Source organism: Hesperophylax consimilis, chromosome 13 (assembly GCF_061612785.1).
Source record: "Hesperophylax consimilis isolate HC1 chromosome 13, BYU_Hcon_1.0, whole genome shotgun sequence".
NCBI lineage: Eukaryota > Metazoa > Arthropoda > Insecta > Trichoptera > Limnephilidae > Hesperophylax > Hesperophylax consimilis.
Window position 1 is genome coordinate 34699820 of NC_142848.1, and position 15116 is coordinate 34714935.

General features: G+C 35.0%; 1 protein-coding gene across 1 annotated transcript in view; it reads left to right on the plus strand.

The window, feature by feature from the left end:
* Nucleotides 1–15116, plus strand: part of LOC149418890 (glycerol kinase 5) — an 89243-nt gene that overhangs the window by 5261 nt on the left and 68866 nt on the right. Inside the window, exon 2 of the mRNA XM_089639052.1 lies at nt 8144–8237. Coding sequence (XP_089495178.1) covers nt 8144–8237 — 94 coding nt within the window. The remainder of the gene's footprint in view (nt 1–8143; nt 8238–15116) is intronic.

Genomic DNA, 15116 nt, shown 5'->3' on the forward strand with positions numbered 1-15116 from the left:
TAATTTCAGTAATATTTCTTATTCAAACAGTTAGATTTAGGTTTATTATCACGAAAGGTGAGTTTTTATGTCGGGGGAGACGAAAAAATATGCATTTTATATTTTAATTTTGCTAAAATTATTTCAATTACGTAAGTATTTCAGTTTTCAAGTAGTTTAGCGGCTACGCTAGGTTTGTGTAACATGGTTTGTGATAGAAAAGAAAGTGCCCCCTTCGTAGCGCCTACTCGCGTCAAGGCAAGAAAACATCCCAGTTTTCAAGTAGTTTAGCGGCTACGCTAGGTTTGTGTAACATGGTTTGTGATACAAAAGTGAATAAAATGTATCTGAATACTTTACGTAAATGAAATAATGTTAGCAAAATTAAAATATAAAATGCATATTTTTTCGTCTCCCCCGACATAAAAACTTACCTTTCGTGATAATAAACCAAAATCTAACTGTTTGAATATGAAATATTACTGAAATTATAAACATGTTATTTTACGTTATTGATATTATTGCTTACTAGCAACACTTAATTTTATATATCTTTGGTTATTTTTCTATGGATTTATTGTCAAAAAAACGCATCGACCATTGCGTTATATATTGTTTGCATCTAAAATTTTTAAGTCATGTATTTCAGTTTATATTGCTTGCCCCAACCTAATTCTTTCGGATTCGGATTCCCCGGCCCAAAGTTAGTATAAAGATGTATAAAGATAACTAGTTTTATTGTCAGAAAGCGTTCAAAATGGCCAGTTAAATTGTTTGTGCGTCGAAATTTTAAAGTCGTGTAATTCAGTTAATATTGCTTGCCGCCACCTAATTCTTCCAGATTCGGATTCCCCGGCCCAAAGTTAGTATAAAAATAACTAGTTTTAATTTTTAGGAATTTCACCCATAAACCGAAGCTTACCCGAATTCTCTAAACCATTCATAACCCTGAGCAACGAAGGGCACAGTCAGCTAGTTAAAAATAAAACACACATTCTAATAGTAAAAATTGTATTACTTCGTCAATTAAAGTAGATACACATAATAATTGATTAATTTGCTATGAATATGTATGCGTTTTTATTAATTTTAAATAATACAAAAAATATTTTGTACACGTTCCAGAGTGGTAGACACTTTCAGTTGTTGGTTGATGGGTAAGTATTGTGAATACGACTGCGTAATGTGTAATATTTTGTCTAGTTCAATGAACTAGAAAAATTATTTTCAAAATTGGAATTACTTATACCAGACAAGCAATAAAGTAGGTAAAAAAAATATTTTAAGAATTAATCATTCTTTATTTTAAATGCGTATGTATTTTGTTCAAATGTTTGCCAGATGCTTAAATGAATTAATAGAGTGAAGATGCGTTACTGATACAACGCGCGTTTGGTTTTCACTCAACTATTTCCAGTGGACATATTTAGCAACCCGTGCATATTATAATTCTTCATACCATGCTACATTTTTTTCCGATTAGTTTGATAATATAACGTGTCTTGTATTTTAATAATTAATTAGTTGGATAATATAACGTGTCTTGTATTTTAATAACATCATTCGATATATTATGTTGTAATTTTTAAATTTTTCCATTTTATCATTCGAAAGCTAAATTGGTTTTTTTGAAAAGCAATGATCTAGAGCAAGGCTGCCCAACCTTTTTAACAGTTGGGCGAAATTGACGATTTTGAATCACTGGCGGGCCACTGAATACCTGACGGTTCCTATTTCCATGGGGGGGGGTTGTTAGAGAATTTCTATAAAACATAATTCCCCACAAAAGAATTCAAAATGAGTGCTCCCCACAAAATATTTGATATCCATGGGGGGGGGGTTGTTACGGAACTTCGCTGAGAAAAAACCCAAAGACATCATATTTGATTCCCCACAACAATTTTTCGAATTCCATGGGGGGGGGGGGGTGGGTACAAGATGCCATGTCGGACGCATATCAAAAACCGGTGTATTTTTGTTAAAAAGTAAGTTCGACAGGTTAGATTTTTTCGTCGCTGATTCTCGTTCTGAGTAGCCTAAATAGCGATAAATCGCCGTCGTTGGCAACACTGGTGACCGCGCGCAAGCTGCATTGTTTGTTTTACCGCGGGCCCGCGACACTTTTTCAAATTGGCGGATTGGCGGGTTTTTTGAAAATGGTTCACGCGGGCCACTTATAATTCGTTCGCGGGCCACATTGTGGCCCGCGGGCCTGGGGTTGGGCAGCCTTGATCTAGAAGTTAATATTTTTTTTTATAAATACTTACTTAAAATTGATAGATATAATTATATTTTATCATTAACTACTAGCTGTACCCCGCCAGGCGTTGCCGAGGCTCAGTCTGTCTGTGCAGATAGAGAAATAATATCGCATGTTGCTTTTACGTCCTGATGCTGTTTAAAATAAAAAAAGGTTTTTACCTGTCACAGGTGAAATCCATATAATACAGGTTTGTAAAAACACCAGGGTTTTCGAATGCAAAGTTGTGTCAAAATTTAAAAGCAATTGGTAAAAAACTTTCAGAGATTAAAGATTTTGAACAAACGAAAATATAGAAGATATTGCTGTTGAGTTCCACCACGAATTAACCCCTTAGGGCCCGTTCCCACTTCCGTTTTCAAATCGGAGGCGGGTCCCGTTTTAAAAACGGATGCCCTAGTGGCTGTAGTGGATGTATGGAGCTGTTCACACTTGTCCGACATGATTTGAAAACGGATCCGACATTTTTTGTCGGATGGCTCGCCTACGCAGCGCGTCCGTTTTCAAATCGTGTCGGAACACGCTCGCTCATAGTGTTGTATGGAGCTGTTCACACTTGTCGTCCAGTCGTTCCGGCAGAGTCCCCGCCAAACCCCGACCCCTCCCCGCCCGCTCCCAGTCGCAAGGAAGCAGGCACGCTGGGTGCTTGTATTTGGTTATTTTGTTAAGTAAATAAATCAAAACTACAATAATGGATAAGGAAATAAATCCCGAAAATTTAATACCACTGGTCGAAGAAAGAGTATGGTAATATTTTATCTTTAACTAAATAAAAACAAAACACTTGGTGTACACAACTTTTGTACATCAAAATTTTTATTTTTATTTTTTTAAGTTTACTTTTTTTAAATTTAAAAGCTTTAATGAGATGCACGGAAGAGCGTATTAGTTTAATAAACACATAATATAAAATATTTGAGTTGTTATTGTTTTCTTACTTTAAAATATCGATAGCCTTTCTTCAGGACAAATGCACTTTCTCAATTTTGTATTTTGATATGTTAAGCTCTCTGAAACTCATTCCAGTAGATGGTTAAAGGAAGTGATAGACATTCTCTTAAGCCATTAAGCGCCCTTGAGGTGATTTTTCATGGTGAAAACGGCGCTATATAAATAATCCAACCATTATTATTCTAAAATAATTAAAGAACTTTAGTTCATCACTTCTCAACTCACCAATTAACACTTGGAAAATTCCTACAGAAAATCATTTGGCTATGATTGGGTGTACCCAAAATTTTCTTTTCACTTTTTTCCTTCTTTTTAATAAGTACAACATGACAACAAGAGCTTCATCGTCGTCCATTGCGCACCATTACTGAAGAATGAGCAAATAACATGTTTTTGTTGAATCGACAATTATTTTTTTTTCGTAGAGTATGGTCCGTTTTTAAAACGGATCCGTTTTTAAAACGAAAATAGTGTGAACAGGGCCATTGGCCATCCGTTTTTAAAACGGGACCCGCCTCCGATTTGAAAACGGAAGTGGGAACGGGCCCTTAAGCAATTATGTGAGATTTTTTTCAGACAAAAAACACCCGTATAGTATGTTTGGGAGATATAACTCCCAACATATTCAATTTAATTTATCGAAAAAATTGAATAAATAATAACGACGTTACCTACTTATCAAAATGAATAAAATAAAATTTTATGGGGGAAAGGAGTCATGAAGAGAATTCCGCGGATATTTTCTGACATGCGTCAAAAGATTGCTACTTTGCAGCATGTTATAAATATTATTATTTTTTTGGTAAACTAATTTTTTTTATTTTTTATGTGACACCTCACAAGAGTGTCCCTGCCTGTGCATTGTACAGACAGGGGAACTATGTCACCACCCGGTTGGGCGGCGTTGTGAGGCGGAATAAGGTAGGGGCTGTAGGAAGGGATTTGTTAATGCGGGGCTTGAAGAGGCTCGGATTATAGGAGGGAGGAAAAACAGATGCCGGTACCTCGTTCCACATACGAGCCGACTACACAAAAACGAGTCGTAAAAACAGCCCGTTCTCATGAAGCCAACGTCAACCGTGAACGGGTGTTCAGTTCGTGTCCGTCGAGTTTCGCGCACGTGCACCGGTGCATCAGGAATCAATGCTGCTAGCTCCTTGGAGCAGGCTCCATTGAAATACCTGTAGAACAGACACCGCATGCCTACATTGCGTCTATGCATTAGAGAAGGCAATCGGTCTGTTAACAACGGGTTGTCAATCAGACGGATCGCTCTCCTTTGCACAGATTCAAGCAGGTTTATCAAGTATTTTGGGGCACCAGCCCAAAGGTGGCTCCCAAATTCAATAGTTGGGCGGACTTGAGACGTGTACAGGGTCAGCAGCTGATCACTGTTGAAGAATCTCTTAGCCATGTACAAGACGCCCAACTTTTTGGAGGCCTGATTTACTCGGGCTTCTATGGATCCCCGATACTTGAGCTGGTCTAAAATATAAAATAATAATTCATATTTGACAAGTTCTCGTATTTCACCTAAAAATGTAGACAATTTGTCTCGACGCCATCTAGTAAGAGAGTTAGCACTTACAATGCCTTTCTCATATAAAATAAAGTTGGTTGTTTTCAGGTGAAAAAATATAACAAGCAGTAATTGTTGAATGAAACACTAGTATATATTGAATTATTTCGCGGATAAGAGATAAGCCGCCATAGCTCAGTGGTCAGAGCTGTCGACCGGAAATCGAAGGGACACGGGTTCGAGTCCCGTTGGCGTCATGTATCTTTTATCAGGAGATTTTTCAATGTGGATGAGTGTTTCAGGCGAATAATTATTGCTTGTAAAATAATTGTTACCATTTGTTATAAATATGTAACTGAACAAGTGACCACTAGACGGCCTCGTTGGCCTTCGTGGTTGAGTTTTTACGACCCTTGGCTACGAATCTGGAGGTCGCTGGTTAAAATCCCGGCGTGCGCAAGTAAATTTTTTATTGATATTTTTTTTTTTTTTTCAAAATTTATTTATTAATTTAAATGGTACTTATTTTTATTTGTGACACGTTCCAGAGTGGTAAATACTTTCATTATCGCCCCGGTGAATGACCACCGTTCACAATCGAAACGTTGCATGAAATGGCTATAGAATTGTTTTGTGACCAGATCTGAATAGCGAGGTACTTCCTTACTCTTCCCCCATTTCTTCACAACTACCTTCAGCGTCAATTGTAATTGTTTTTTTTTTATTCCAGAAAATTCTTTATGCGAAAATCACAAAAACAAATTGTTATGTAGTTTTAATTAAGTTTTTTAATGTGTGTACGGCACAATAGTCCCAACTGTTCGGAACCAAAGGGACTATGGCAACCGAAACGAGAGTTGAAGTTCATTCAACATTGTGTTTCTATTTCTAGCGTTCTGCGACATAGAAAGCCGATTCTTACTGGTCAATATCATTATATGAAATAGATGACGCACTCAAGGAGTAACTATTAATGGCTTCATATCTGAGATTGTAAATATACCTTCAGGTGTGCCCCAAGGATCTCACCTGGGACCGTTGCTGTTCACAATTTTCATCAACGACATTATAAAATGCTTTAATTATGCAAATATTCTACTCTTCGCTGACGATATGAAAATATTCTTTCCTATTAATTCTATTATTGACTGTTATAAATTACAAGAAGATCTATATAGACTTGATGACTACTGCATTATCAATCATCTCAACATGAACACCTCAAAATGTTATGTGATTACCTTCACTAGAAACAAAATAAAATTTGAACATAACTACTACATAGCCAGTCAAGTACTTAAAAAGGTTACACAAATTCGTGACCTAGGTGTTCTGCTTGACAGTAAACTTACATTCGAGGCGCATGTTGATATGATTGTGAAGAAAGCCCTTAGAATGTTAGGATTCTTATTCCGTATTGGAAAAGAATTCAATAATATTCAAACACTTAAAATATTGTATTTTTCTTATGTTCGTAGTCATCTTGAATTTGCTTCTCAGATATGGAATCCTCCATATAACATTTATGTAAAGCGCATTGAAGCCATCCAAAAAAAAATTGTCAATCATTTAAATTTTAAGATGAATATTGGTAACCACGGGATTAACAGCTCGATGGAATATTATGGACTAATACCATTAAAAACTAGAAGAGACTCCGCAGATATAATATTTCTCTATAAAATTATCAGTGGCCTTATTGATTGTTCGCCCCTTTTGTCTGAGATTAATTTTAGAGTCCCGAGCTTTAGAACTAGAGATAAGTCACTTTTTCATCTTCAAAAATGCTCTACTAATCTCAGACAACACGCTTTTATTTTCAGAGCTTGTACCCTATACAATAAGAATTTTAATTATATTGACATATTTTCGTGTAGTTTAGGAACATTTAAAAAAGATACCTTAGCTATTATTAAATAATAATTAATAACATACTGCAAGTTATCATGTTGTTGATATGAACCCTGTCCAGTTACAAGTGACTCATTTTATAAACATCTGTTCAGTTTAGTTGTAGGTATATACATATATTGGTGATTATTGGTGTTGTGTGAGGATAAAATTGTTATATTGTAATTTACTTGTGTTCTTATATCCGATGTTATGTTTACTTTATTTAGTATTTAGTATTTTCTGTAAATATTTTTTGCCCACGGGTACTGGACCCTTAGTTTGTTATTATAATTAATTTTTTAAGTGAAAACCTATCATTAGATATTATTTGTATTTTTTATAAGTTAATTATTTAAAGATGTAAAAAATCTGTTGGTTTTCCTAAATAAACAAAACAAGATCATGGAATAGACGAGGTGGCAAAGCGCACAGTGTGAATTTCGCGTTGTTTTGGGAACTTTTTGGTTATTTGAAAAAAAAATGACGGACGTCGTTTGATGTGTGACGGCGTTAGGTATACATATTACGAATTTTTAATTTTTTTTATTGCAATGTTAAATTATTTAAAAAATCTTTAAAAGAATGCGGCGTTTTCGACTTGAAGTTATCTGCGTGGCGTTTTATGGCTAATCAATCTTGTCAAAACCATATACATAGATATAATTTAGAATGTTTAATATACAACTTTCTAACTTTTAAAATAACATTATGGAAATTCGCATTTCACCCCAAATGAGAAAAAAAAACAACGTGAAAATTCACTATATTGCATATGCCAAGTTTTCAGATCTTCTAAGTCGTGGTTTTTGCGCCCTTCTATTCCTAACTTGTTCCATGGTCGTCCGCCCAGTGACTAGACATTTGTGCTTGGATAGGTGACCAGCTATTATATACATCATAACTATTTTATCTATTTTTGCATCTAATCGTTGTCCAGTGTCGTTGAAGCGATAATTGAATTGCCACCTTGAAAAGCTTCTGTTTGAGGATTAATTTGAATAGCCAGGTTCTGCGGACAAATTCTCTTTAGTCTCACAACGTTCCCCAATATGACACTATCAAGCGAATCAAATACAAGAGTCAGAACAACAGAAGAATGTATACAGAAGATTTGGATGATGCGAGAAGTTTTGTGTTTCAACCTTTTCGCCTAATCCTGCAGAAATGGCGCTATAGTTAGTTCCTGTTGTGTCCGAGGTTTTCTCACAAACGCTCTTATTAAATAAAACTCCTTCTTTAAAGAAACACTTGGACTTTTTATTGTGATGAATTGACAATGGGCTCTGATATATTAACTAGCAGGTGGTTGGAATAATCTGGACCCCGACCTTGAGGTTCTCTCCTTATTTATTATTCTTGATAGTAAATGCCATCTATGGGTAAACTTGTTGACAACTGAGAGTGCCGTCTATGGGTCTTACATTAATAACAAGGATATCACAGTTACTATCCCACTTGATCTGGTCAGATGAGGTTATTTTAATATTGTGAACATAAATATTTATTACATGCATTATTTTTAATGTCGTCATTTATTCCAGGTGAAACTACACTTTCCGGAAACAGGATATGTGGAAATAGTGCCGGACGAATTGTGGAATACCATTTTAGAAGTTCTGAGGAATGCCATTAAAGGTAAGAAAAAACTATTTTTTAACCGTAAAACGTGCATTGTTTGCGAACAAATTATATAATTTTAAGGAAAAAAATGCCAACCTTTGTTCGACGCAACGTGAAGGTATTGTATTCTGAAACAATAACGATATCCAAAATTGGAATTTAAGGAAAAAACAATAATAACCATACTTTTTTGTTAACAATAATAACATTTAACCCCTCATTGAATACAATGTTAAGTTGAAACGTAAATAATCCACAATCAAAATTAAAAAAATTTATACAAAGCAATTTTTAAAGAAATTATCTTCACAGAGAGGTCATAAGAAAAATAATTTTGTGAAATCGTGATAGTAAATAAACTAAAAGTTACATTTGTACTGCTTACCAAACAAAGCGTTAAAAAATAAACTGCACTAAAAAAATATGTTTAAAATTTTAACGCACACCATTTTTTGTAATTAGTACCTACATATCTGTGTTTAAAGTATTAAAATATCATAATCAAATATATACCATATCTAGCGCTCAGTTGTACGTCATTTTTTCTTAAACTTTCCCAAACAATTAGTAACAATTCAACTAATAAGAATTAACAAACATAAAGCAGCATTTCATATTAACCATATAATTAAATGGTTGAACGCCGAGAGCGGTGTCGCGTCAAATCATTAAAATTCGCCACTGTGCGATGTTACCGGTATAATACCTGATTTACACGATACTTTTTTCTCACTGATCCCCATATCGGGACCCATACGAAAAAATTTCGCTTTACACAATTTTATTTTAATAAATCAAACATTCACGGGTTACGAATAACCTGACAATGAAAATCACCTACTACCACCACAGTAAGCGGAAAATGTTGCTTGTATTGTGATGGAGGATTTATCCAACCGAGGAATTGAACCAATACGCCTGGGTGGGAGCCAAAAGCGATGTCAACTCAGCCACCGACCGGTCAATTATTATTTTCATACTTACGATTCCTTACAGATAGTTGCAATTAGAGAAGAAATAATATTTTAAGACGGTAATAAATCGTCAAAAAATGGCAACCCTTGAACATAACCGTAGGCCACAATTATGAAAGCACTTGTCCAATCGGGGTTTTTATTTACCCGTTCGTCTTTGAACCTTTATCATAAAGATTTTTATATGTACCTATGCCCTGGCAAAACTTCCTACCAGATTATGGTATCTTGATCGGTACAATATTCGTATAATATATAAACTACCAAAACATAGCGGCGCAGATGCCAAAGCAATAAAACTCTATCCCTCAAAACCCTATCTCTATTAATTAATTAAAAAGTATGTTACAATATCAAGTTAACACACATATATATTCAGTTATTCTATGAGTTAACAGTATGTATGTAAAGTTCTCGTTTATTATATCCTCAAAAAAAATGTCCAATCATCAAATATACACGCGAATTTACAATACGTAACAGTAATACACATTCTCAATCAGTAATAAATAAATATTGTAGTTAATAATTAAACTTTTTATTAAGTAATATTTTAAATATAAAACTGAATAAAATGCAACATTTTCACGTAATATACGTAAATCAATGAGAGATGGCAGATGTCAAATAATGTCCGCCATCTTAAATTGTACGAACATAGGTAATACCAACACACGTCACTCACGGTAGCAACTGAATAAATTGAACTCGTCCCTTTTTTTCATCCCGATTATACAAACTGGTTGAAAAAAGGTGTCATGTAAAACGGTCATTACCCATGTACGCTTCCCAAATTGATTGATACAATACAAAAAGGGTCAGTTTTTTAAAGTTACTTTGGGTACATTTTTTAAAGCAATTTTAGCTTTATTCAAATGTTATTATAATAACTTCAGTCCAAAATTTCGCCTGAATGATGTTTATAATCGATTTCGATTTTTTTTAAAATATATATTAACCCCACATAGGAGGCCCTGAGCCTATGTCATATGTCATCTTTGGGGATGCTGTGTGGGGGGTCTTTATAAAAAAGTGAAGGGGAGAAAGTTCAGGGAAGGAAAATGTATGAGGGGTGGCTAGGAATCTAGGGATCAGTGTACAGGAGTGACGGACGAATGATATATCCCTCCCACTGCGACGCAAGGGGATGGGTCGAGAGAGACCAGTTGGAGATATCAAATGTCTTCCGATCCGGCCCGCCACGCAGCTGGTGGTTGATAAACTAGAAAACAGAAAAATAATGTTTTCACCAGAACTTCATCTTTTCATCAAGTTCTTACGAAAATATTTCAACTAAAGCAGATGTTTTGGGGACAAATTCTAAACCGTCATTGGAAAACACAAAGGCTTATCTAACTTGACTTTGAATAATTGTTTTTTTTTAAGTTTATCCTCATGACTAGTTTTGGGTCACGAGTCAACTACCGAGTGTTAAAACAATAACTAATCTAACATTAACAATGTTCTTAAAGTTTTTTTTATTAGATAAACATCACAAAACTCTTATTGTCTTTGTAACATGCAGTAAATCATGTAAAAGTCCGTCAGGGCGTTTGTAATTAATTTTTAAATATTGTAATTTCGCGGGTTTAATTCCAGTCGGCGGTATTTATTTTTACTCTGGAGATATTTTCAATTTGTATGGATATTTCAAACGACTAATTGTTGCTTATAATATTGTTTTGTCCTTTGTGCTATGCATAAAAACCTTGTCTTCTAAACATTAGTTTATCATTAAAAAAAAATAATAACCAAACGACTCTATAATGTACCTAAACCTATTACTATATCAGCACAAAGACAATTCACCTATCTAGCTCCCAAAACCTTCAACCTTTTTCCTGATATCCTAAGAAAAGAAACTTCACTCCATACTTTCAAAACAACAAATAACTCTATGGATCCTAACATCTGTAATACATTTCAATTACAACACCCATACATTCTACACTTTATCCCCCTAATCTCCCTCCAAACATCTCTCACATTCCCCAATTGACTTGATTCATATAAAATATAATATTTATCAATGTTTAATTAATTATTAAGTTATTATTTGTCTCATTAAATATGAACTAAATCGGAATTGTGTAATTTACTATTATGTTAATTATGAAATCTGTAAACTTCACATGCCATAACACAGGGTCATCCCTAGCATGGCAATTGAAATAACATTAAAAATGTATCATCCAATGTTGAAATAAATAAAACACAGTCATTCGCGGGAAAACTGACGTACATGACGCGCATGCGCGTAGGTCTGAAAAATGCAATGTTGCTATTGGTAATAATTCCAACTTAACAGTGTACAATTTAAACAAAAAAAACACCGTTTAACGAATGTGAAGTGGTTTTTCTTTAGTAATGCTGGTGATATTTCCATCACTAGGTGTCTTAATATGTTTTGACGGAAAGCACGTCAGTCATAAATTAGGACAACTTGTGTTTGTCTACGAGACACTTATAGTAATGGACCAAAAATGATTGTAGTTACGTATTTGTTTAATTTTGGGACTAATTTTCACGGTCAACGCCAATCAACCCAACGCACAGTGGCGGTTTTTGACGATTTGGCGCGACACAGCTCTCGGCATTCAACCATTTAGTAGTTATTTGTTGTCACATGAATTGTTACTTTATTTGTGGTAACTCTTATTGATTGAAATGTTGTTAATTAATGCTTTGAAATAGTTTTATGGAAACGTGTAACTTGTGCGCTAGGTATTGTATATTATTGATTATAATTGTACAATACTTCAAAGACAGATTATAAAAATACACAATATAGCACGTACTTGAAAAATGTTTTCAGCTATTGTTTTTTGTTTTTATTTTATGATAAGTAAATAAAAAAAAACCTAATTCCGAAGAACTAAATACCGCAGCGTAAATGCCCGCCCAATATATTTCTGTTCTGTGACTGATTACAAAGTAGTTAAGTGATTAAGATGATTTTTAATGTCGGTGGTTAATTGAGAATCCATTAGTAAAAACTATTTCTGGAACGAGCCAACGTCGCGCCAGCGTTCAAACTTTCGCCACTGTGCAACGGACCTAATAATAATTAACAAAATGAAATAATTTTTTTTTGTTTTAAAACCACGAGTTTTTAATAATTTTTTGAAGCGACCGGTTTCACTTTACTCAAGCATCAAAAATTATTTTATATAAAAATTATTTTATTTCATTTTAAATATGTCAAACCACAAAGTGATTGCTTTCTACAATAATAATAATTAACAACACTACGAATGGTGTGTGTAAGCTTAACAACATGCTCGACAACTGATCACAATTTTGATCTAAAGCTGAAACGGACCGATAATAGGCATTTAAAGAAGTCGATTTGATGGACATAAAATTTCAGAGTGGAAGATACTCTCAGTATCGCCCTGATGTAACCACCACCAAACCACCATGCATAATTAAAAAGTTGGTTGAAACGACTTTAGCCATGTTTGGTGACTAGATCTGAATATCTAGGTGCTCCCCACCTTCCTTTTCCCCATCTCTTTCCCTTCCCCACTACCTGCAGCCTCACAACATACATCGGTTGGAGATGTCATGGTCTCACTAATAACCCAACCTTCGATGGCATTTTTTGTCAACTTTTTAAAGCATTTTTTTTATTCATCTTATCGGATTGACAGATTGCACAAGATCATAATTACGAAAAATTCCCATTTATCTTGGGATCAAATTTCATGGACAATGCCAATGTTCCTGTAAACAAGCGTCACCAAATCAAATAAAACATTTGAGGTATGTATTTCGCGAACCATTTCAAAGTGTTGAAATCCACAGAGAGACATAAAAAAATTGTCCGGCCAAGCCGGGTAACAAGGCTAGATTTTTTTACATTAACTGGACACAACAGGAAATTATTTCCCTCGGGGCCCATGTTATCTTAGGGGGAACTATGTGAAGACATTTTTTAAAGTATAATATTTTCAATACATTATTGCCAATGTGTTTAATAAAACTCATTTGGAGAACGACAATTATACCATTAAAACAAAATTATTTTTACATAAGAATACGAATTTAAAAGGGAATTCAATGAAAACTGTACATGGATTTTAAAACAGACTAGACAGACTTAGCACAGTTTATTGAAAAATATACAGAAGTTAGAGAGTTCCAAAGAAAGATTGTTTCCCTGGTTAATAATAAATAATAAATAAATAAAACTGCCGAGGAAATGTCTTTTACGAGCTTTTGCCAATATTTTTTGTTTTGTTACTTGAAGTTTTAGGTTACTAAGTAATGCGTTGTATTGCATATATGCGATATATTGTAAGGAACCGTCGTCCCACGGGTCATGGGTGTTATAAGATCCTGAACTCCCCTGCGGACCGTTACTTTACCATAACGAGCGTAATTTTTTGCGAAGGGTCCTACAGCAAGGGTTAATGTCCGTTGCTTACCGACCCGTGGGACAACAGGCTTATTTTCAAATTTAGTCATGTGAGTAGACGACGACAAGTATATTTGAATTTTTGATCGTGTTTTATGCTGGTGTACGTCGAATTAGGCTAGTTTGGTGTTAGGGTGGAGGAGTGTTGAATTACTTGTAGAATGGCAGTTGGCAAGTAAAGGATGATAGGAAGTTATCTTAAGTATCTGTGTCAGTGTGTCCGTGAGTAAGTATGAATTCATCCCTCCCACGGCGGGACAAAGCGTTGGGCGAGAGAGTCCTGATGTAGAAGTCAAAGGGTATCCCTGAACCGGCCTCTCCCGATACGGCATCCACGCAGCTGATGGGCAGATGGTTTCGCCACCAAGTGCTAGAAAACCTCATCCCATAAAAACGCTAAGTCACCAAACATAGCTACCGCTTGGAGTTATCTATGGCAAAGGTGTTAGTTATCCAATGAATGATTCTCGGAGCCCCTGGTACCCGTACACGCCTCTGAAGTTGAATTGAAGTTGAGCTGTAAATAAATAACAATGAACGAAAAAATTAACATAACAATGCCAAATCCAGCTGTTATCCTTTATGCACTTTGAAAAGATTTTATTATTTTTATTTGGACTCGACTTCAGACCAACGTGCAGGTATTTTAAGGTTCATAGGTCCAAAAGGCTCTTTAGAAAACAGGCTTTTACCAACTTTAAACAAAACATGTTGTTTTTCCTTTTTACCTGTATTCATAATAAAACAATTCTTTACACACAAAAAGATACAACCTTCGACAAATATTAATTATTCGCAATATTTGAACTTTGCGTCAAAGAGATCGCGCGAAAATGTTTAATTTTCACTTAAGCATATTTATTTGGCATGTTCACACCTATGGTTCTTCTTCACTATCATTTTGCATGTAATTTGTTGCGTGAATTTTTTTCTTTAAATACATAACAACGGCGTACAAAAATGCATAACAATGTTTGTTCAAATATTGTATTCTTATGTAGGTTAAAGTTGAAGGCGCCTTTTGAGGTGATGTTACAAAAAATGAGAAAAATATTATTGTAGAAATCGTCACATTATTTCTTATCGCCCAGATAAGGTAAGGTTAACGCATGGAAAGTGAGAATCGTAAGGTTCGGTTAACGTATGGAAAGTGAGAATCATACTATTAGTGTTTATTCTTGGTAAGTTGGAAAGTTGTATTTTGGAATATTGAGTGAAAGGGCATGGTATGACTGTATGACCGAAAACAAAGGATAAGAGACGCAAGGTGCTCTCGTGCTCGTTCAATCTTCCTTTTTTGTGAGAAACCGCTTAAAGGTCCCAACTGCTCCCAACCGTCTGGAGCCAATGAGACTATGGCATAGTTAGTGTAGGTGGATAGTGGGGAGGGGAAGGTCGGGAAGTACCTGGCTATTCAAATCTGATCAACAAGCACGGCCAAACTATTTCTCGCAACGTTTAATTCTGAATGGTGGTCTTAAACCAGGGCGATACTGAGAG